This window comes from Rhipicephalus sanguineus, chromosome 7 (genome assembly GCF_013339695.2).
Source record: "Rhipicephalus sanguineus isolate Rsan-2018 chromosome 7, BIME_Rsan_1.4, whole genome shotgun sequence".
Lineage (NCBI taxonomy): Eukaryota > Metazoa > Arthropoda > Arachnida > Ixodida > Ixodidae > Rhipicephalus > Rhipicephalus sanguineus.
In genome coordinates this window covers 117,306,092-117,330,868 of record NC_051182.1, presented here as the reverse complement: position 1 = coordinate 117,330,868, position 24,777 = coordinate 117,306,092, and the positions used below count along the sequence as shown (strand labels likewise).

Genomic DNA, 24,777 nt, shown 5'->3' with positions numbered 1-24,777 from the left:
TCGTAGCATGACATCCTTGACGGAGTCATAGCGTGATATCGTCTTACGTCACCACTTGCTGATGCGAATTTTTGTACCATTCGTGTTCACGCCGTCGCCGGTCGCCGACGCCAGACGCTGCCTTGTTTTTTAGATGCGAAGCAGCTTACGAACGAGGCCTGTCCCCCCGACGTGACCAGTGCCCCGCGTGCCACTAGATGTATGGAAGAAAGAAGAGAACGAAGTGCTGCCACAGGAGAGCTCGCGCATGGTGTGCAGAAATGAATGTTTGCTTGAGAAAACGGTGGCACTAGATACATGGAAGAAAGAAGAGACCGAAGGTTTCGCACGAGCGGAGAGCTCCCGCATGGTGTGCAGAAGGGAATCTTTGCCTGACATATGGACGTGCGATAGAGCGCTCGCTGCACTGCGGCGCGTGCTCTAGTATAAATCATGCAAGGTACCGACTACGCCATAAATCATGCAAGATATCCACTACGCCATAAATCATCGCCATACATGCAAGGTACCCACTATGCCATAAATCATGCACGGTACCCTTAGATGCGAAGCAGCTTATGAACGAGGCCTGTCTCCCTCGAGTCGCGTCGACGTAGCCAGTGTCCCAGCCGAGGCGGAGCGGCGGGCTCGCGAAGCCGAAGCGAAACGGGCGCGTTGACATCGCATTCTCAAACTTCAAGCTGCAACCTTTGCAGCAAGAGCCATTAACTTTATACTTTACGGACCACACGGCCGTTATACTCAAGGAAAAACGTTCCCCTGAGCTTAAAGCCATATATGACGAGTAACAATATCAGGAGAACCTCGAGTAGAAGGACCATGAACAGTGATGAAGAAAATAAAACATTTACAAAAATTTAAGTCGACTCATGGCTGCTTCGCATACCACTCAGGGTTCCCTTTACGGGAAGATGGCGGGATTTGTTTTTTTCGTTGAGACAAGTTGCGCTTGCCTTAATAATGTAAAGGGGCCACGGAAAGCGTACACCTCTAATAATGACATTTGATAATAAATAACGCCCGATTTGACCGCAGAGCTGTTATGGTCGAGATTTTTCGCCTGTCGCAGATAAAAAGTTATCATCGCCATGAACCGGCACGCGCTCAATGGCCGCTGAAGCATTCTGCACTGGTGATTCATAAGAGAAGCCGAAACGTGCCCACCGGCTCGTGCAGCTCGCGACTAAGTGCCGCTGCGCTAATATTTTCTATTTCAGATAACAATGAATGGAGAAGACCTAGTCATCACCGGTTTCTCTGCACGCTTCCCGCAAGCCGACAGTCTCGTCGAATTTAAGGAAAAGCTGTACGCGGGCGTGGACTTCGTGACCGAGGATGAGACGAGATGGCCTCGAGGTTGGCTCATTCTATAAACTTTCACATATCTTCCTATTACGTGCTGCGCGAAAGCACAAACAGTGTCAGCTAGTGCATATATATGAAGGCTTACAAAATGTGTGCAAGGAAGACAGAACCCGAACGCGTGCTTTCACTCAAGAAAGTGCACTTAGAAGATGCTCAACGGCTGGAAATCTGCGACTTTTGAAATATAACCCTTATATAACCCTTATATAAGAAACTAAACTTATATATATATACTAACTTATATATAAACTTATATATAACCCTTATATAAGAAACTAAAACGAGGTTTAGGAAGTGAGCCGACAGAGATTTCATCTTATCGCATTCTTGGCACTCATCAACAAGGATAGGAATTTACGAGCTAAATCTGTAAAAAAAAAAAAAGAACACTTCACGCGCTGTTATTCTGTTCAGGGTTGTGAATATGGTCTTAGAATAGTAATCAGTGTAGCCATTTCATTTTCATGTAACTAACTCAATAACTAACTGGAGTGATCAACTAACTGAGTCACTTACTGATGCTATGTCGTAAGCCAGGCTAAATCCGGAGATATCGTATTTCCAACTGCTTAAACGACTCACTGACAATTCAGCTAACAATTTACTATTTTAATAACTACCTAAATAACCAACTAACACACTAATTAACTGACCAACTAACTGAATTTGTACCCGACTAAATAACAAATTAGAGCCAGGTAAAAGCCAGGCTAAGATTTTTAGGAATATCCTTGAGATCTTCTCTTTAGCTTTCTAATTATCTGACTGCATAAAAATTTACAAACTATTTTATATGACCAGGTAACCAATTATCTCGTTAACCCTACTAACTAACTAACTAACTAACTAACTAACTAACTAACTAACTAACTAACTAACTAACTAACTAACTAACTAACTAACTAACTAACTAAATAAATAAATAAATAAATAAATAAATAAATAAATAAATAAATAAATAACTTACTAACTTAATAACTAACTACCCAAATAAATAAATAAATAAACAAATAACTAACTAACTAACTAACCAAATGACTGACTGGTTAACTGACTGACTCGCACATCGTTCTGTCCTCACCAGGGCATCTGGGCTTGCCAGAGAGACTCGGCAAGATCCGCGACCTGTCACGCTTCGACGCCCAGTTCTTCGGCATTCATCCGAGGCAGGCGCACCTGATGGATCCGCAGATGAGAATACTGCTGGAGACCACGCACGAGGCCATCGTGGACGCCGGCTACGAACCCGCGACCTTGCGGGGTCGCAGGATCGGCGTCTTCGTCGGATGCTCCGACTCCGAGTCGGACGCGGCGTTCACCGCAGATCCGGACAAGATCGACGGCTACAACATGCTCGGGGGCGCGCGCGCCATGTTCGCGAATAGGATCTCGTATTCATTCGACTTCAGAGGTAGCCATATAAGTTCTTCTTTTATTAAGGCAAGAACCTGAGATGCCTCAAAGAACACGAAAACTGACCGTCGGTTTCCCGCATCATCGGCGTCAACACGAGCGATGCAAAAAATTATCACGCGAAACGTCACCGTATGACATCATCATGACGGCATTATGGCGTCACGTAACGTGGCGTCACATGATGGCCTCAACACACTCAACACAGGACATCGTCACTTGGTCAAAGTTGTGCCGATCATGGAGGCAGTGCAAAAACTTGGAGGACGCTTGAACATTATTTTCAAGAGCAGAACATGATAGCGTAACCGGACCGTGTTCGTATCGCCTTCCCAATCGCTAGCCTCGATTCACTTCACAGAGGAGACCTAAACCGTACCTCAATGAAAGCCAAAGTGCGGATGCCCTTCAGGTCCATGCATGCCGCGCGACCAAACACGGCCACTCGGCGGGGTGATACTGCCGTTTAAAAACGCGCCCCGTGGGCCCTCTGCGTCATCTTGCGGGTGACAGTCAAGCCGCCATGTGGTCTATATAAACAGATCGCCGTTAGTGTGCTAGAGGCAGTATGCGTGGTGGCCGAGCGGTTAAACGTATCGCGCCATTGAACGAGGAGTCGCGATCCCCGGTCCCACTTAAAGCGAAGATTTTTTCATTACTTCTTTATTTGTATCTACCTCAAATTTTCCCTCACAGACAACGCTGATTATTTTCGCTCGCAACCAGAGACGCCGCCGACGCCGAAACTTCTGCGAAACGAGCTCTTTAACGCTGTCGCGTTAAAACCACGTGAGATGCAGAAAGCTTGCAACGCATCGGTTCCTGCAGGAAGTGCAAAACTTGTTTAGGCGCAGAAAGATTTCGGAGGTGGGCGAGGCAGGAGCAATACACTGACTGAAAACAAAAAAAGATATTTTTCACCTTCGAAGTCGTCTAAGGCGAATGAATTAGGGACCTTGCATTTTTTATTGTGATGGCAATTTTGTTTTTGTGATGGAACACTCGAGGGGCATTTATGTCGTCGCCGTCATGTTCCCTCTAAAGTCAAAATTGGCAAAACCGCTCCGAGCGTCATATGTTCTATGTTGGACAGAAAGCGTGCAGGCGCTGCTGACGAATGTTGCTCAAGCAGAGATGAAATGAGCCGGCTGTACTGAAAGGGCTTGGTATGCGTTCTAATAGTAGGTTTTAGGCGTCATGTAGCGGCTGGTATGTCCTGAAGCCACACGTTATGCCTCTGCCACTGCATAGTGTCACGGGGTCGTGACGTCGACGAAGGCAGTAGTCGGCGCATCGAAAATGAAACTCTTTATTTGGCCGAACTTGTGGCCGGGAAATCGAAAGTCAAATTACAGCAGTACGCTGAAAGCAGTGACCAGAGCGTCGGTCGTCGATAAAACTGACTAGTGGTGAAGCGCGCGTGCATTTATACATGTGCCGTCGAATATTCCAGCGTTATCGCTGGTTGTCGCGCAAGTTCTAGAATAAGCTGGAGTGTTCGCGTCTTGCGCGTAATCTTAAGAAAACGATCTACAATAATCGCGAAGCTTCTCGAACACTGAGGCGCGGTTTGCGCTGAGCGATGCTGACAGTCTTTGTGGGCGACAACCGAATAGAGCAAAAGTGATAATAAGAAACGCACGTGGCAATAGCATAGTGACCCTTGTTGCTATATCAGTTATGACTACTACGAGACAAATATATCTTTTAAACGCTAAGCCAATCCTTAGCGTTTATGTCATTCGCGCTGTGCGTATCCGATGACCGTCAGTAGGCTTAGACGAGTAAAAGCATCGGGTAGAAAAGAGAAATACCAAAATTGAAGTCGGCGTTAATAGTTTACTGGCCACTATATCCGAACAAACTTGGCATTTTTCAGCCATTGCTCTCGTATTTGGTCGAACAGCACAGTACGCGTTGTTCGCGTTTTAGAACAAGTCGGAAATCTAAAATTAAGGCTGCCTGCTGAACGAGTGAGAATATTAAGCTTTGAACGCGATAGCGTTAAAAAGCTCGTTTAGCAGAAATTACGGTGTCGGCGTCGTTGGTTGTGAGTGAAAAAATGGAGAAAGATCCAAATAAAATAAGTAATAAAAATCGTCGGTTTCAGCGAGAACCGAGCCCAGTTCTCCCGCGTTGCAAGGACGTGTGCTACCACAGAGCGGCGCAATCACTTGAAACTGCTTAGAAAAAGAACAAACAATACATGCATGCCATGTAGTGGGAGGAGACTCCTTAACCTATGTGATATTGCGTGGCAGAAGCGTAGAAAAGCGCCCGGCGTCAAAAAAATGTGAATTGTGCGACGATTGGGTATTTTAAAGGCCCATCTATTACAAAGCGCTCAGACACTTAATCATCATCACCAGCAAAAGCATCAACAAAATCAGCAGCTGAGTAAGTTTGCGTGTTGCCTTACGGACGCGTACTGGGCTTTTGGCTTACTCGCAAAAGGAAGAATTATGGCGTAGTGGGCACTTCACAACTTTACTAGCAGTAGGCACTCTAGGATATTTTGAAACGGCCAATATTACGCGCATATGCTCTCGTTTGCTTACGGCACGGTTGAGGCATACACAGAGAACCGAAGCGAGGCTAGCAATCGAGAAGGCGATGCGCACGTGGTCAGGCAACGCTATCGCGTTCTACTCTCGAAGGCGAAGCTCAAGCGTCCTCCAAGTTTTTTTCTTTTGTCGCACGAACTTTTGAAGCTGGCTGTAGGTGATGGGCATAAGAAATGATAGATGTGCCCGACAGATTGCTGCCGTCTTCCTGTTTGACGTGTTCTTTTAGACATTTAGAAAGGCATTGACCTGAGCGGAAGGCACATGATTTACTGATGTTTCGAAACGAGTGTTGACGCAAACTATCCGGACGTAATGAGATTTTTGGATTTTGTTCACCTACTCGAAAGCAATCGATCAAAAAAATTTACTCCCTAAAAAAACCCCCCTTCCTATAGCGTAATTTATCAGTACGTTCGCTTCTTTCAGTTATACGTAAACGACAGCAAAAACATTGTGCTACACTTACAAATTATATACGTTAATTGCCGGGGTTTTACGTCCGAAAACAGTAATATGAATATGAGAGGCGCCGTAGTGGAGGGCTTCAGAAATTGAGACCACCTGGGGCTCCTTAACGTGAACCTATATGTAAGCACCCGGACCTCTAGCATTTTGCCCCCACCGAAATGCGCCTCCCTGCAGCCGCGATTTCATACCGCAACATTCGGGTAAGCAAACAAGCACCGTAACTACTAAACCAGTGCGACGGGTAGCACTTACAACGAAGGAAGGTAAAAGGCGGGTTACATGATGGGGAGTGCCTCGAAGCCTACACTTATTGTCGTCAAACGAAAAGCAAAAATGTCAAAAAAGAACAGATGCTCTTGTTCGGAAGACTACACAGAGAACCAATACACAGCAATAGATGAACGTAAGATGATGTAATTTAAGGGAAAGACTGACAGCGATAGGGCGATCGAGAGCGTAAACGTGTAAGAGAGAGAGAGGACCACACAATATTGCGACGTAGCTAGAACATTCGAAGAGTGAGGCATCTTGCCTTCAGAAGACGACAAAGAGGACCAGCCTTTACGAGAGCCGGCCTGTCGAAGTTCACTTAAGAGCCGGTTCCTTAGTGGTCCTGTGGTGTCGAGTTGGTCGCGAATGCTTGTAAGAAAAGCTACCTTAGCACTCACTGTATCGTCCGTCTGGTGACAGGATGTCACCTGCGAGATTGTCCCTTCTCTGAGACTACCCCGCCTAAATCATAGTCAGTGACATAGTGCACGTCAGCAGATTAAAAGCATGCGGCCCTTGCTCTAACGACCACAATTATATTGCCCCAATCTGGCGCTTACACCACCGGGGTAATGCTAGGTAGGTATCACATTTCGAGAGTGAGGCATCCTGCCCGCAGAAGGCGACAAAGAGAAATGGCCTGACCGATGTGCATGCTGTCCTCCATATTGGTGGATGCTGTTCACGTCAGTGTCAATACACTTGTAAATAGTCCCGCCTCATGCCACTTCACGTAGCAATGTCACAGCTCTTCTAAAGTTAACAGTTAAGAGAGGATAGAACAAACGCAGCTTGACCTGAAGCGGCTTCAGGCCAAGCGTGACGTCATTAATGTTGGTTATCTGTGACGTCGTGATGACGTCATATGATAACGTCATCGAATGATGATTATTTTTGGCGTCACTTCGTGTTGAAGACACCGCCGCCGCTGCCCCAGCCGACGGTCACTTTCCGCGTTTGATGAGGCATCTAAGTCTCTCGCCCTAAAAAAAAATTGGGGCACCTATGCACTAGAGGTGCGAAGACTGAGGAAACAGCTGAGCTGGTGGCGTTCCTTTCCTCTTTGCCCTCCACCTCACCCTTACTTCCCTTTCTCATCCCTTGCTGTACTATGCTATACAAGACTGTGTTTTGATTCACGCTCTCCGCTTCTCCTTTCCCTCCTCCTCACCCTCATTTCCTTTCCACCTATTGCTATAATATACGATAGATGGGTATGCTATGCTTCATGCTCTCCTGTCCTCCGTACGCTCACTTCCCTTTCACACCCCCTTGCCATACTACATGGCTATGATAAGCTTTACCCTCTCTCCTTTTCCCTCCTCCTCAACCGCACACCGCTCTTCTCCTTCACTTTTCTTTCCCACGTCTTTGCAATACTACACTATACATGGCTACGCTATGTTTCACCCTCTCCCTTCTCCTTTCCCTCCTCCTCACCCTCCCTTCTCTTTGCCTTTTATTATACTCAAAATAGTTGTGCTATGCTTTACCATTTCTCCTCCTCCTCACCCCTACTTCTCTATGCCAGTCCCTTGCTAAACTATATTATGATCTACCATCCCCTCCTCTTTTCCTTCTACCTCGCTCTAATTCCTCTTTCCCAGCCCCTTGCTAGATCATACAATGCATGGCTATGCTGTGCTAGGAGCTTTTTTGTTTTCGTTTTTAGATTTTTGCGAACACCATGGATATCAGACCCAGCTTAAACAAGTCCGCTGTTGAAAATGAGTTGTTAGAGGTCACCGCTGTGTTTTTGTCTTGCTTTCTTGGTGTTTGGTTCGTACTGTTCGTCATAAGAAACAATAGGGAGCGCTTTTTGCTTCATACTTTTCTCGTCGCCATCTCAGGACCCAGCATGATTGTGGACACGGCATGTTCGTCGACAATGACGGCTCTGAACCAGGCGAACATTGCCATTCGGGCCGGACAGTGCGATGCTGCCATTGTGGCAGGGAGCATGATTAGCTTGAAGCCCAGCACAGCGCTCGGCTTTTACCGGCTTGGCATGATGTCTCCGGATGGCACGTGCATGTCATTCGACGCTCGCGGTAAGAATTAAGTGTCATGATATGTATGTATGTATGTATGTATGTATGTATGTATGTATGTATGTATGTATGTATGTATGTATGTATGTATGTATGTATGTATGTATGTATGTATGTATGTATGTATGTATGTATGTATGCAAACCCTTGCGAATCTTTATTAATGTCGCGCGAAGCGACCCCAAGATACGGTAATTTCAAATATCTGTGAGAAGCAACGTGATGAGCCATACGACGATCACCGTCATAACGGCTTTCTGAATACATTATGGCGGAGATAAGGGAGATAGTGTTTGCGCATATCTAAGCAAACGGTGCAGCAGGTGGCACTCGCACACAAGTATGCTCTATACGCTTGTGCATCACGCAGGAAATCTCGTTACTTTCGCCTATATTAGGCGCTACCGCTCACAGAAGTCAACACTCCCGCGATATCATTAAAAATTGCAAGGGTGTACCTACGTTGTTTAATAAATGCACTCAAAATGTATTTCGTCCGTGCTTTTATTTTCATGTCTATGCCTGAGGAACGCGGATTGTTTGTTGTAATGGCTTGTCTGTGTAACACTGAATGAACAGTAATAGGTGCTTCGAACAGGGCAGCCTGCCCGAGGAATAAATTTTTGTTCATTCAACCTTTTTAGCCCGTTGTGTTTCCAACCGTCGGCTTCCACTTTTACTAGCGATTTACAGTGCAGTAAGCAGTAAGTTAAATAACTCATGCAGTAACTATTAATCATGCAGTAAGCTAAATAACTGCAATGTTCGGTGGACGAGCACGACATTATAGTAACAAGAGTGAATGTGGCTGTAAAACGCTGGGTGTATGACCTAAAAACAACTCCTGCATATTGGCTCTTTGACGCGCTGCAACACGACAGCAAAGCCCGCTATGCTTGACAGCAGCTAGCTCTTAGTGCATCCTGCCAGGTGCGGTGCTAATTGCGACTGCTGCGTGCACTGGAACGACACAGCTCTGACCAGCCAGAGTGGGTTTTTTGCGCCCCCAGTACACTCCGACAAGGCCGTGTCACGGCTGATACTCGAAACAGTAAAAAAGAAGTCAGAGTTTCGCCGCTAGGGCGAAGCAATGAATGCTATAGCAACAAATTGTCATTTTACGCAAAGTAAGGCTAGCAGCTAAGTCCTTTAGGATCCTATCTGGGGTGACTCTACAAAACACTGGCTTAAGGAAATACGGCCGCTCCAGCGAGCGAAGCGGTTTTCGTGTTGTCTGTCGCCTGAACGTGGTGTAAGTGGCGAGAGCGTAGTACGTACAAAGGTAAGAAGTCTGCTAATCTCTGTCAAAGTTCGCAGTAGCTGCCCGAGCGACGCAGCCTCCACTGGCGCCTATTATTGCTCCTTCATCTAACGGAGCCGGCCGGTGCGTTTTATATCTTCTTGAGCTGTGCCCGTCTGCAGCCTTCGCAAGTTTTAATTCGCACGACACGCGGGGAGATATTATCGAGTTGGACTTTATATGGAACGCGACGGCGACGCCGGCGGCAGAAATGCATTTAATGTGTCCATATAACTTCTATCGCAATAATAGTAGAATGCTTTGCCCTACGTGTACCAGCCCCATTCCTCACTCGTACCAAACCTACATTTGAGTTTCCTTTGTATACATTCATAAATGCATACATAATACACCGATGCAGTTGGTGCGTCGTGTGGAGTACGACACTCTCTTCACTGGGAAAACGACAATAACAGGTCCAATACAGAGTGAAAAAAAGCTGAACACGGCTATATATACTTGTCAATAAATGTTTGCGAGCGAATGGAGGCAGAGAAGAAGGTCATATTGACCTTAGATATTTCCACTACTGAAAACAAGCGGGAGTTTTACACACATAAAAGTTCGAAAAAGCACGCGCACAAGTGGCAGTCCTGCAGAACAGTGCATAGCGGTAACTCGGTTCTGTTCTGCACTGTTACTGACGAGTTGCTGTTGCGCGGTTGGGGAAAGTGCTCAACGCAATGCGTAGGCGGGCTAGCTGCTGTGAATCCATAGGGCTTTTTTTGCGCGAAACGACCCTACAAGAAAGAAGACAGGACAAAGCGCGTTGTCCTGTCTTCTTCTTGTGGGGTCGTTCCACGCAAAAAAAGCCCTTTGGATAAAGCGCATCTGGGCAACTTTATTTCACTCTCTAGCAAAGAAGATACAAGAATGATTATAATCCTGAAATAAATAAAAATATTTGAAAAATAGAATACACCAATGATTTTGGAGTTTGTGCTTTTTTTTCTCTTGCTAAAGGCAATGGCTTCATCAGAAGTGAGACTGTGGGAGCTCTGTTTCTTCAACGGACTTCCGAAGCCCGACGGGTCTACGCCCGGCTCATTCATATCAAGGCGAACTGCGATGGCTACAAAAATGAAGGTATGACGTCTACAAAAGTGAGGGTAAGGGAGGCGCTTGCCTGACGAAAGTCATTAACATTAATTATAGAGCTTCACCTGCGAAAACCACGATGTGAATTCGAGGCACGTCGTCTTGATGGACTCCGGATTAATTTCGACCGTATGGATTTCTTTAAAGGTACACTCATAGCCTATAGGTCGACAAAAAAAATTTGAGCCCACTTAGATTCTTCTGCTCTTAGAATATTGTGCTCTGCGGGCTCACTCAGACTCGGACTCGCCAAAATGTTCCTCAACCGTACTCGCAGGGACTCAGACTCGCTAAACTTTTTCTCAACCGGACTCACTCGGACTCAAGCTCACCAACATATTACTCAGTCGGACTCTCTCAGACTCAGACTCACGGCTTGACGTGAGCCTGAGTGAGTCTGCTCACGAGTCCATTAGCGTAAAATTAGCTCTTTTGATCATGGTGTCAATGCTCTTTAACGCCAATATCTCTCATAATCGGTGCTTTACGATACGCCTTTTGATCTTGTATCTTGAAATAGGAGGTATCGGTGGTTTCTATGAAGTAAGCGCCTATTTATGAAACACGCAACTCACACGTTATATTTTTATTAAGAACTCCCCTTGAAAGAGATTGCGGGGGGAAATCATGGCAACCGCCCCCCCCCCCAACTCCGGCCTCTGATCAATAAATATTGAGGTGGCGCATGAACGCTAGTGCGTTGAGATATGTGTGAATACGCTTTAGTATAAACTTAGGCTGATGTAAGGCTGATAGTAATGCTGAAGATGAGTAGATAGGGCCATAGGTGGCAATAAAGATGGAGCTCACTCACTCACCCAAACATATTTTGCGCTTAGGGCTCACGCGGACTCCGACTCACTAATATTTTCCTCAACCGGACTCATTCGGAGTGAGAATCGCTAAACTTTACCTTAGCGGAATTCGCTCAGACTCAAACTGACCAAAATATTACTCACTCAGACTCCCTCAGACTCGGACTCACGGCCCAATCCGAATATGAGCGAGTCTGAGTGAGTCAACTCATGAGTGAGTTTGCCGACCTATGGGGACACGAAAGGAAAGTATAAAGTTTTTTTGTTTTTTAGATTGGGCCATGCAACGTTTTTCCGTCTTCCTTCTGCGGCGCTGGAGTGCGTAGGGATGAATACTGAGATGAACGCAAAAATAATTATCAAAATTTCTGCCCAGGAGCGGAAGTTATCAGTCTTCGAACTTCAACACCCCAGCAAACGACAAGAAAAAAACATCCCCTTTCGTAGTTCACTGTGCCACTCACGTTAATACAGATGCATGCTGGAAGTCTAGCCTTATGTTGGCCGTTATGCATCGAACCTAGCATCGTTTGGCCATTAGTTTCAAGATTTCATATTTAACAACAGAAATAATTTTGTATCTGAGGAAGCGTAAAAAGTGATTTTGTAATTCTTAGAGCACAATAGTGTGGCCTACCTGGGACCATATGTGTATCACATGCGTCTTCTCTTGTCGAAACGAATCAAAACGCTTGGCCAATGCCGTCCCTCCCTCGTGATGAAACGTGACGTCTGATCACAGAAATAGTCGTTGGGTGCCGCTCTAGTCCGAAACCGATGTGGTTTCTTCGTTGAACGAAAATGACAACACCTTTGCTTTTGGCGTGGCAACTTGCGCAACGATATCGGTGCCTTTCACCGTTCCAGCAGCAGCGATGAAAACTACACGCTTAATTTGTGTCGCGGGAACCCTGTAACCAGCGTTGTGGTATAGCACCCCTTTCTGCGCGAGATTAAACGAATATTTTGCGTAGAAAAGAGCCACCAAAAGCCCCTGGTACCGCTGCTCATTTTGAAACACACGCGCCGAGTAGAGGACTACCTCGGCTGCCGATTTGTGTGAATCAGCGGGCGTCCCAGAGATCCACGACAGTAGTCTATAGCAACAAGTCTGGGTTACTGCACGTTTATTTATACTAAAAATTTATGCAATAATTTTTTTTATCTGTAAGCCGTTCGGTAACCAAAATAGGTGATCTGACGTCATTTATTGAGGTAACAACAGAGCACGACAAAGGGCGCCGCTTCAGTTGCTCAATTTCGCTGTTTCTTTGCTTACAAATTCTCTCTTTTTGCGAAGAATGGAGAATTGGTTACTGCACAAGCCTAATCATTCAATCTAGCTCAACCTGATATTTCCCTTGAAAGACCCCTTAAATAACTGTGAGTCTAAATCTAACTTTGCCCTTGTTCATCAAGCACTCCTCCCCCCTCCTTTTTTGCAGTTCAATTAACATGGAGCTCGCGGCTAGGGCTGAGAGATGGCGAAATGTATGTTTGTCGCAAACACGCATCGCGACTAGCCCTGAGAAACAGGGCATTTTTACTGCAACTCTGACGGCGCGTACCTCAAACTACGCGTTGCCTTGAATTACATTCAATGTGGATATGCCATCGATGCGTTATTCGCATTGTGTACAATTATGTAATTACTTATAAAGTTAATTACGTAATATCTGTTGAATGACTATCAATTCGCGTGGCTTCCGAGATTCCTGGACATCCGACTTACCTGACAGTTTAAAACAGACGTTCTCAAATGGGGGTCGACGGGCCGGCGGACACCAGAGGGTCCGTGAAGACATTTTTGGGGGGTCCGCAAAACCCACTTTGAAGAAAAAAACAAAAAAAACACGTTTTTTGGAGACACACTACGTCACACAACAGCGGCCCCTTCTGATTTTTGGTATGCTTCACTGCATAGAAGCACAGAGTTGTGGCAGAGCCGACTTATGTTTCTGTTTTCAATGAGATGGCTGTAAAACATTTTTTTTTTGCAGTTTTCTACGAGATATGCACGCAAGCACACGTTTTCTAATCTTGCATATTTTAGGAACAATTATAGCTAGGAACAGGTTGAATGTGACTAGAGACCCGCCAATTAACTGACAAGCTGTTGAGATGAAGTTGGTGTGGCACTTCTGTTTGATCATTCTTTGCCAGGGTGAAATTAAAGGCACGTATTTTACGCTGCATGTTGTGTTAATTTATGAACTCCCCATTCTTGTTCTCTCACAGCAAGGGGTCCCTCATCACTTCCACAGGTCCACAACGCGTTCCGGAAACATCTATGGCTGAAAATCACTGTTTTAAAAGATTTCTTTTAATCAGAAATTTTCTTTTTGCTAGAAACCCCCACATTTAAACATCGCTTAAGGCATTTTTAGAAACCCTCTTTATAATGCCACTGTATGAGTGTGCTTTGAGTTTGTACGCAAATATGCATGTTGCATCCTTCATAGGCGCACGCAGAGCGCCAGTCAGTCTAAAAAGGCACAACGATGGCGAATGAACAAATGCACCGCAATAGCCAGTAGAGCAAATATGTAGAGATTCATTTATGCAAGGGGGCACTTGTGGTGCCTCCAGCACAATGTGACATAGCTGAAACAATATATAAATCTTGTTCAATCTCCCCTAGGCGTTTTCCTCTGATTTCCAGAAGACCACTTAGCCATCCTGTGCCTCGGATTCTCTAACGTTCGAATTTGGCTAGCATTATTTATTCAATCTATTCAGCTGCTGGCTTACATATTAACGTATTTAAGAAGGTTGCGAAAATTTCGGTGTTATTGAAGACCACATTTTCCTCTTATTGTGGACGTCGATGGTTAAGCAATATATACTTCTTTATTCTAAAAAGACAGGGCGTGCAAACGCGGAGACAAGAAAGAAGTCAGGACACCACACGGCGTCTGTGGTGTCCTGACTTCTTGTGTCCGTGTTTGCACGCCCTGTCTATTTAAAATGAATACTTACCAACTAGCTCAGCTCTCTGTTATTCTATGCGTCTTTAGTCGGCTGTACATTGATGTGCATTTCGTAATTGAAAAAAACCTCAAGCAATGTTTTGAACGCTGAATTTGCGTGGAGCATGTGGCAAACCCTCTTTCCTTTCGGCATCAAGGTCGCGGGTTCGATCTCGACTGCGGCAGTAGCATTTCAATGGAGGCGAAATGCTAGGCGCCTGTATACTGTGCGACGTCAGTGCACGTTAAAGAACACCAGATAGTCGAAATTTCCGGAGAACTCTACAACGGCGTGCCTCAATTATATCGTGGTTTTCGCACGTTATTATAACCCCCGATATCATTTATTGTTATTATTTTCCTTTCTGCATTACAGGAATCACGTTCCCGTCAGGAAAACAGCAGGAACAGCTCCTTCGGGAAGTGTACGCCGAGGCCAAGGTCGAGCCGAGTAAGATGGCCTACGTCGAGGCTCACGGCACGGGCACGAAGGTGGGGGACCCCGAGGAGCTCGGGGCCATCAGCAGCGTCTTCTGCGGGCTGGGTCGGGAGAAACCACTTCTCGTGGGAGCCATCAAGAGCAACGTCGGTCACGGGGAAGCAGCTTCTGGTGTGTAGAGCTTATTTTTATGCGTCGAGATTGTGAGACTTACTGTGAGTGAAAGGCAAAGCAAGAACAGGGAGGTTCACCACAGGAAATTTTTAATTGGATACCTTTTACGTCAGAAGGGGAAATGGGGCATGAAAGAAGGAAATGAAAGAAGAATGTGTCTATGAAGGCGCCACAATGCCATTTCAACAATACTTATGTCTAACTAAAACCCGACAGCACTACCCAATGCACAGCGAAAATGTGTCGCTCATTTTAATGTTTATGAGGTAACGCAGCAACGCCTTCGTAGTGAATGGTGCTGAGGTCCACGTAGGCCAGTAGGCCAGCGCCTAAAGACACTGCTTTATGTGAGTAGGGGTGGTTGCCCAGTTGGACCAGAGCTCGTCTTTGGTGGTTAACACCAGGGTCCTCGTAGAAGACCTGCATGAGTGTTCCGCTTCTCACGCATTCGCACAGATTCCATTGTCACTCAAAGCCACCATTGGTATTTACCGCTAACTGCAAATATCAATGCAAGGTGCGCTACAGTGAGGCGTTCCGGTTCGAGGATACGCTACTTCCTCTGCCCCCCCCCCACCCGCCCCCAAATATAGAACGGCTTATAATTGAGGGTGGGATAACAGTCGTCATTATTTACGTAAAGACAAATCAACGTTCCCACGCGATTCGCAGGGCTCAGTTCCTTGGCAAAGGTCATCATGACATTGGAGACGGGAACCATCGCGGGAAACCTTCACTACAAGGACCCGAATCCTAACATTCCGTCTCTGCTGGACGGAAGCGTGCAGATTGTGGTCAGGCCAACTTCATTTCCCGGAGGTGCGGTCGGCGTCAACTCGTTTGGTTTCGGTGGGTCCAGCGTTCACGCAATCCTTGAAGGGAACCCTGGTCCTCATGTGAAGGAACTTCCGCTCGAGAAACCCGAGCTGCCGAGATTGGTTCTCGTGGCGGGCAGGACCAAGGAATCTCTTGAGGTGAGGCTGCAACACTCACGTACGTGCAACTGCCCCCGTTCATTTCGAAATGAAATCAAAACATGCGTGAAATACGAAAGACTAGGGAAAGAAGACGACGCGGGCTAGCTGGAACTTGCAACTAAAAGTGCTACATTCAAGTGACTAATGTAAGTTCGCCGGTAAGCAATGCGACGTGTGCACAAACCTGCCACAAGACGACGACATTCCTTAATCTAACAATGGTTAACGATGGCACTAAGTATTGTCACTTTTTCGTCCGTAAGGAACAGAGAGGTTCCACTGATGCGAGTTTCTTTTGTCTCGGTGTGTGAAATTCTCCAGGATTTTGCTGAAATTCCTTGTGTTTCCACGGCCTGAGATACCAGCGTTTGCGAACGCCAAAGCCTGTAACAGTTTTGATTTGCTGGGCGTAGGACATAAGATGGCATGCAGCGTAAGTGGTGTGTGACAAGTCATCGCCTTCAACGCTTGTGCAGCGCACACTGGGAGTGATGGAGGCTGAAGGATCATACCCGGATTCAGCTTATGCTCTGCTCAACCGAGTTGGACAACCAAGCGTGAAACAGTTTCCGTACAGAGGCTTCGCCGTAGTCCGCGTCGACGACTCCGGGAAGGACGTCGTAAAGTTGGCCGATCAGGCTCCGTTCGAGAAGCGGCCGCTCTGGTTCGTCTTCACCGGCATGGGCTGCCAGTGGAACGGCATGGCGAGACAGATGATGCACTTCGACGTGTTCGCAAGCTCCATCCGAAAATCGCACGATCTCGTGCTTAAGAATTTTGACCTCAACCTGATTGAGGCACTGACCGAGAGCACTGACGAGGAATGGAAGAAGAGTGCCGCCTGTGTGCTTGCCTGCATCGCGGCCGTTCAGGTAATTCGCTCTTGGATGCACAGCTGAAGCTTTCCGTTGACAATTATTGCCATTGACAATTAGTGACAATATGACACGTCCTCCAAATTAATGTTGGTGCATCATGATCTCGTTTTACTACAGCGCAGCTTAGTTTGAGCCTGAAGGAAAGAGACAACGGCAAGGAAGGAAATGACAGGCAACAGGATGAACGTTAATCCTGATGCCTGTCATTCCCTCCATTGCTAGTGTCTCTTTCCTCCAGGGTCAAACTGAGCTGCGCTATACCAAAACGAGATTATAGTGCCAATATGATATTTAGCGCCAAGGTGAGATGATTGCACTGGTGTTAGACTTTGTAGAACTACAACGGTAATCAGAGCAACTGCGAAATTCAATATCAACATCAATAGGTCTGCGTTGCGCACCACGAATGTCATTGCTGCAGTGATGATTATGTCCACTTAACTCTAATGTTCCACCGTTTAAACAAACCTAATCGACCTTAAGAGTATACGTTGTTGGGCTAGTTGGTTCATAATCTTCAAATTAGCTTGTCGATTTTCGCGCTAGCTAATTTTGAAAACCTAATCGAGGTCAGCAATCGTCGAAAGTACCAGTATCCTAAGTTCTCGCCCTTTTGTCACTGAAAAGAACTATAATCGGGTGCAGCTGTCGTAGGCAGCGGCGTTTCCACCTCAATAGCGGCTGCATAGAAGCCTGCATCAATGGGCACACACGTTAAACTGAGCTCATATAACGGACGGACGATGACCCCGCCGTCGGAGAACATGGCAGAGTACATGAGAAGTACCATTTCTTTAGTGGCGGAGGCAATCGGCCGGCGCCCATCAGACATCTGGGCGGAGTCTCTCCTGCCTTCTTAAGTTGTACCCGACTATAGCACTTCAGTCAATTTGGTACGCTGTCATCTGTAATATTTCTTTGAACAAGAATACAGGTGTGCTCCCCTTCACTCTCGGAGCCACACGAGTAGGGAACAGTCCACTTCTTACCACTAGCTAATGTCACTGTGCAAGAACTAGTCAAGGTCATTGGAGGTGTGCAGTAATGAACAATACCGAAACGAGAATTGTGTGACCCTCTCTCATATTTATACCCGAAATAGTACTTTTTGACGCGAATAGAACAGCAATAACGCCATAGCAATGAAACGAACCCTGAAATACAACACTAATCGTAAAACGAGGAAATACAGAGCCGAACTAAGCATTACATTTCTTGTAGAAAAGAACTGACTCCGACTGTCTTACGGAAAATGAATAAGCAATCTCGATTTTCATTAAGGTTGCACTTACTGTTCTGGTAGCCTACCTTACGTACCTAAAATAAGTCAGTGTTTTTATTTAGCGTGACCTTATTATACTGATCATCCGACAGGTGGCGCTGGTCGACACTCTTAGAGCCGTCAGCATACAGCCAGACGGCATTCTTGGCCACTCGGTGGGCGAGATCGGCTGCGCCTACGCTGACGGCAGCTTCACCGCGGAGCAGACGGTGCTGTGCGCTTACTGGCGAGGGCACTGCATCGACGTGGGAAACTTACCGAAGGGAGCCATGGCAGCTATGGGTCAGTGTTATCCTGCAGGAAGACTGAGTTCCTCTTGAGGGAGTCCTTGTCAAACAAGGACTGTCATATGCTGAACCACTGCGACGTCAGAAAAGACGGATTACTATAGTGTTTGCGTATAAAGAAAAGGAATGCATTTGGTAATGCTTCATTGCGATAGCAATTAAATGGACTCTCATTCTTGCCGTCACCGGCGCTGTCCCCTAATGATCTAAGCGGGGGCGGCAAGTCGGTCTCATACCGTTTCCCCGTCGGACCTGTCCTGCGATTTTTTAAAAGTGCGGAGTCATGGCCATGAAGGTTGCTTGCGATAATGGCGGTAGAGGACTTCTGATGTGGCATTCTAAGAATTGTTTACTCCCTTACCGCAGGAAGGGTGGAGACCAAAGGCACGTTGATGCGAAAAGCACGTAATCGCTTCATTTTAATTTTTGTATACATTGAGACGCTTGTTTTTTTCGAACTCGGTTGATGCCGACCGGGCCTCAAGTGGCTGCTTCTGATCTCTAGCTAGGCTGTGGGTTCTTGCGCTGCTGCCGCAATTCGAAAGCTACGTTTCATTATGCCCTTACGTCACCGCGTGGGCTTAAAACGTCATTCGACATCGATATGGCCCAACTAGTCTTGCGCCTACACCTTCTTAGAAAGTTCTAACAATTTCCCCTCACTTTCCTCGTTATCCACATCCGGCTACATACAGGAACGGCTAACCGCTCTCCCATAGAAATTTAAGTCCTTCCCATCTGTTTTAAGCATACCAATGGCATTGCGAGACGGCTTGCTGCTCTAACATACTGGAGTACATACTGTACTCTAAATTTTTCACTTTTTATTCTAAACACAGTTTTGTGTTCGCAACAATTAGCATATTTAGGAACAGTTTACCGCTCTAACGAATAGTGTTCGTCTTTTCGAAACACAGAACACACAGATTAACAAGTTAAATATGGCATGGCGCTTCTAGCCCACATTCACTAGAAAATATCACTTTAGAGGTGAGTGCTCTCTTAAGGTAGAGTACATTGTACTCTAAAGTGTCTGTTACTCTGTCTGAAGTCATAGTACTCTGATTCATACCCACATTTTTTTATACATATACTGCATCTACGCAAATTGATATCGCGCGAGATGAGGATGTCTCTGTGCGAGCTTATGTTTTTTCTTGGGATGTGACCGACCTTAGAGGTAGTGCAATACTAACTTTGAGGGTGAGAGAGCAACCAATTCAAAGCCCCTAACTACAAACCCCGAGGAAGGGGGCGTGCGTTGGCTTGCTTCATTAAAGGAATCGCGCTGTTTTATCACTATCACGTATATTTCTTGCTAAGAGCTACCGACACCGTGCGTAATATACCGTGCGTCGTTAAACTGTATAGTCTTGTATAGTGTTACATTATCAAGCTAGTTTAAGCTGAAGTAAAGACTGTCGTAAAGTTTACATACACAGCGACATATTGTGAGTCTTTGTGCAGAGGTTGTCACTGGCGTGCGCATGGGTATACACGGATGTGGATGAATTCTCACCTTTTTGGACTAAATGTACGCTCGGTTCTTTATGCAAGGGTGCCTATACGAATGGTATTTGCACCACTATATTATTCGTTGTGTTCATGAAACTTCCATTGGCCATTATACTAAAATTATCTCCCCTCCACTCCGTGTAATACCCAACGGGCCTTCAAGGTAAATGAAATAAAGAAAAGGAAATGTCATGTATGTCATCCGAGAAACTCACTTGCGATGCGTGCATGTTATTTTAAACACATTTTGTTTTATACAAAGTGCAGCGCTAAATGAAAATAACTCTATGGTATCACGACGAGAGAGTCCAGATATATTGCTAGATACAACATTCATGATATTGAACAAAGCACATGAGAAAGGACGGCTGAAATGAAAACGGCACAGGCTTCTTTAACGCATATAGATACGTAGTGCTGTTGGCTTGCCGACGAATGTTTCGCATTAAAACAATTTTTTTATCAGGGCTGACGTGGGAAGAGGCGGTAAGCAGGTGCCCCGATGGCATCGTCCCTGCTTGCCACAACGCCGAGGACTCGGTGACCGTGTCCGGTCCAGCTGAAGCCGTGGCCAAGATGGTCGCTGAGCTGAAGGCCGGCGACGTGTTCGCCCGGGAAGTGGACAGCCTGGGCGTGGCCTTCCACAGCCCTTACATTGCGAGCATCGGTCCTCCGTTGAAAAAGCGGCTAGAGGAGGTAAATGAACTTTACAAGAAAGTAGCCAAAGGATTTCAAACGCATACTTTCTATACTCGATTACAAACCAAGGAGGATAAAAGAAAAATTCTGGACTGGAAGCCGTCGAAACACATAGCCGGCAAATGTGAAGTCGAGGGTCGCCCCTGGTTTGTCTCAGAAACATGCTCCTTTCGGGTGGTGTACGCTTGGAGATGAAAAGGTTTTTCTGTGTAAATGTAGTCAGGGAGCAGGGACTTGGATTTGAAACGCTTCTTGGGGGCGGCCATATCTGCTTCGACTACGCAAGCTGGCAAAACTGACTGCTGGAGCCGCGATTGCATTAAACTTCGTCTTATAGTGTAATATTCTTCGTCTTATAGGTTGCGAGTGTTCGCTTGCGACAGCTTTGCAGTTATTAGTTCGACAGCGCTTGTTCTTCCGGTACAAACCCAAAAAAACGACCTTGTGCATGCGTTTTGCCTTGAAGCTCAGCCAACGTCAATTTCTTAAGTGCGAAGCACTTTACGGTCCCGGCCTGTCGCATGCTGTGGCATGCTGTCATCGTATGCTGCCACAGCTTGGCGTAACGTAGGCAAAACAACGAATGGCATAGCCATCTGTAGCATACTGATGTTCGAGGTGTCGGCTTTAGTAAAAAGATATTCTTCTGAATTTCCGATACTGGAGTTCATTTCGGGCAGCTTCATCCACTTTTTCGTTTCCGGATATACCAGCACGGCCAGGTATTCATTGGAACTTAATGCAATGTCCAGCAACCTTAGTCTTGTGACGAAGATAGGCCTGTCGAGAAAAAGACCGCCTCTAGAATCTGCCGCTTCACCAAGATAACTTTCTGCGTTGCACTGGCCCAGAAGTGACAGCGAACATTTCCAGAAAACTTCCTCGCCACCTTGAGACGCTGTGCCATCGTCTTCGACTGAACGTGGCATACACGAACAGTTATTTGTACCGCATAGGGTACAACACTAGTCCCTGTTGTGATAACTGTGGCAGCATAGAGACAGTGGAGCACATATTACTTGAATGCTCCGCGTACCGCGATGACAGAGAATTGTTTCAGCGACAAATGGACATGATTTGCCACGATCAGTTTAACTTGAGAAAGACTTGTTGTTGGGCTAGTTGGTTGAAATCTATGGGGTACATTTTAGCGCAAATTGGGAAAGAAAGCACGGGAAAAAAAAGTAGGAGAAAGCAGAAAGGTCGGGCGCCCGATCTTTCTCCTTCCTGCTACTTTTTTCCCGTGCTTTCTTTCACAGTTTGCGCTAAAATGTACCCCATAGATCAGTTTAACGTTACACAGGATGTTAGGCCCGGTTTTTTTAAATTAGCGACGGGTTTTACAGTCAGTGTTTAATTTCCTGTCAAAAATTGGCCCAGTCGGGAAGCTCTAAATGATTGGCCATTTCACATAACAAAACGTTAAAAAACTTAACACCCTCGTTGTAGATATTTTTATCAGGCTGACTTGCGCATTTCATATTTTTTATATTCTTTCTATTCATTATTATTTTCTTACCTCTCTTACCTAGTCTGTCAATTCCGTTCCCCATCCCTACAGAGAGTAGCATGCCAGAGGTATACAGACGCCCGCAAAAATCTGTTTTAAATGCGAATGCATTTCTTAGTCGGGCTATGTCAGGCGTCGGGCGTTGTCCGCGCGCCTCTCCGCTCTCACTCCCTCTCCCATAGCAACAGCTGCGGGCGCACGCGCTTATCCTCGCCCCTAGCAACCGGAGCAGGTGGTGCGGGCGGAGTAGCGGAGAGTGAGTGGAGAGGAGGAGCGCGCTCTGGCGTGTGAGGGCGCTCGCATCGCGGGAGCTCGACGGAGCTCTCGCGTGTGTGGAGAGAGTGTAGGAGAGGGTAGGTGCAGTGCTTCGCCGCTCCTTCTCTCGCCATTCGCTCTCTATCCTCCCTGCGCCACCGCCTCAATGCAGTGCGTTTGAAACGCGTTTGTAGCGTTTGTGCTGCCTTGGCACAGCCTGAAAACAGCGCGTTCTAAACGCGTTTGTGCTGCATTGAAGGCGGTGGCAACATACCTGAGGTGATTACGAACGCACGTAGGAAGCGTTCGTTGAAAGAGGCGCCCAAAAGGGAGACATTTGAGCGCGTCGATGTGTCCAGCTTTACGCCATTAAAATTACTATGTCGTGTACTCTCGGCGCAAGAACTGCATTCGCATTTCCTCACGATTCCCTTCGGGGAGGTGGGGGCACTTTTTCTAATGAAGAGTCTCTCTCTCCGTAGCATATTGAGCGAGCGCTCGCGCAAAAGAGAAGCCTTCTTCCTGTTTTTCGAGCGCCTTGACGATAATAAGTGAGCGCGCGCTCGCGCCAAAGAGGTGTCTTGTTCCTCTTGCTCTTCGAGCGCCTTCATAATGACAAGTGGGGAGCACTTTAGGGACCCAGGCTGTCGTATGCTGTCGTCGCTTGGCGTAACGCAGGCAAAACCGCTTATATAAATAGAAAAAAAAAAGATGAAGCAAGCGAGAAATAGAAAGAGAGAGAAAGAAAGGGAAAATAGGAAGAAAAATAGGAAGAGCAAGCTAGAGAAAGAAAAATATAAAGAGAGATGAAGAAATAAATAGAAATGAAGAGAGAAAAAAAGAAAGAAGGCTGCTCAGTTCCGCATTTCCTTGAGGCTTGGCACTCTTAGCGCGATGCTGCCTTAATTTTTTTCCTCAGCCTCCTCGCTCGTTCGTCGTCATAGCAACGGACATGCGCACGGTCAGTTTCTTCTCCTCTTCTGCCCACCCCTCTCCGTTGGCCGGCGAGAGCCGCGAGCCGGTGGGCGCGCGCGCCTCGAGAACGTCAACTCCTGTCACGTGACTCCCGCACCGGCAATACAAGGAACGTGGACAGCGTGCCGCTGCTTGCCGTGCAAGGACGCCGACGCGCGGGACACCGCCTTGGCATGATTTACGCGCTAGTTGCTTCTATCGCTTGACTAAATTAGTTGAACCGCGTTCAACCACGTCTTTTCAGGGTGATTATAGGGTGCACATTTTTGATTTGAGTCGTTTTGTGTATATGTATTGCGTGTAGTGTATTGATGTACTAATAGTAGGTTTGTGGCCTGATGCTACTCGCGTGCATGATGCAGGGGTTGCGAGCATTATCGAGCTGCCTAAAAGCAGCTTCTTCTTTAACTTCTCATGATCTGTACTGTTAATGAAATCAATATCTGGCGGGCTGCGCCGATGGCTGGTGTGACTGCAATGGAGAGACACATTCTGGCCTATAGAGCACAAACTAGCACGAAGAGGCACAAACTAGACTCTTTCATATATTACCTTATATACCTTGTTGAAGAGTTAGCGTGGACATTGCTGTCGCACTAAAAGGTTTAATCTTAACGTCTTCCGTTCTCCACTTGGCGTCAAGGTTGTCCCTGACCCAAAACTCCGGACTGAGCGTTGGGTGAGCTCGTCGGTGCCACAATGTAGGTGGCACGAGCCTGACGCAATCTTTTCCTCTGCCGAGTACCATGTGAACAACCTCCTCTCAACGGTCCTCTTCAGTGAGGCCCTGGAGCACGTTCCGAGGGACGCCATTTTGGTGGAGATTGCACCACACTGCCTTCTGCTCGTGAGTGGCAACTGCAGCCCTTATCATTGTATTCTGTAGCTTCATGTGTCAAAACCATGACATAATTATGAGGCACGCCGCAGTGGAAGACTAAGAATTATTGTTGACCATATGCAGTTGTCTAACACATGCCTAAATGTGAGCCTGCGGATGTTTTGTATTTCACTCCCATAGTGCGATGTGACGGAGTCGAAAAACATGTGTGTGACATCGTCCGGTGTAAAGCAGGGATAATTTTCACGACAGCCTTTGTCCTACGGTGGACTTCACGTGAAGTGATTATAAGAAAAGAAAGTGGCGCAAAACTAGAGTAACTGGGGAATAATTGGCGAAGTTTATTCGACCTAAAGTGGTGTGACGATGATGACAATTGGGGGAAAAAAAGAGTAGTCGATGACAACTTTGATACGCCCTTGTTTCGTACACGCGGTATGGTGGTATGAGATAGGGTAGAGATGGAAGTGGCAGCTGGGCTATAGAACTAATAATTCTGGGATCACTTTGTGAGGCTTCCGCACTGCGATGAAGGTAATATAAGGTAATTATGCCGAGAACTTGTGCAGAACAGCGGTAATCGGTGATCGCTTAACCACATGAAAATTTTAAGCAAAAAAATAGACATA

At 46.4% G+C, this 24,777-nt stretch overlaps 1 protein-coding gene across 1 annotated transcript in view; it reads left to right on the top strand.

Moving 5' to 3' along the window:
• Positions 1 to 1,223: 1,223 nt before the first annotated feature.
• LOC119398960 (fatty acid synthase-like) overlaps positions 1,224 to 24,777 on the top strand; it is a 138,577-nt gene continuing 115,023 nt past the window's right edge. Inside the window, exons 1-10 of the mRNA XM_049417479.1 lie at positions 1,224 to 1,356; positions 2,450 to 2,776; positions 7,934 to 8,134; positions 10,398 to 10,520; positions 14,693 to 14,926; positions 15,602 to 15,903; positions 16,383 to 16,778; positions 18,159 to 18,348; positions 20,335 to 20,564; positions 23,951 to 24,154. Coding sequence (XP_049273436.1) covers positions 1,224 to 1,356; positions 2,450 to 2,776; positions 7,934 to 8,134; positions 10,398 to 10,520; positions 14,693 to 14,926; positions 15,602 to 15,903; positions 16,383 to 16,778; positions 18,159 to 18,348; positions 20,335 to 20,564; positions 23,951 to 24,154 — 2,340 coding nt within the window. The remainder of the gene's footprint in view (positions 1,357 to 2,449; positions 2,777 to 7,933; positions 8,135 to 10,397; positions 10,521 to 14,692; positions 14,927 to 15,601; positions 15,904 to 16,382; positions 16,779 to 18,158; positions 18,349 to 20,334; positions 20,565 to 23,950; positions 24,155 to 24,777) is intronic.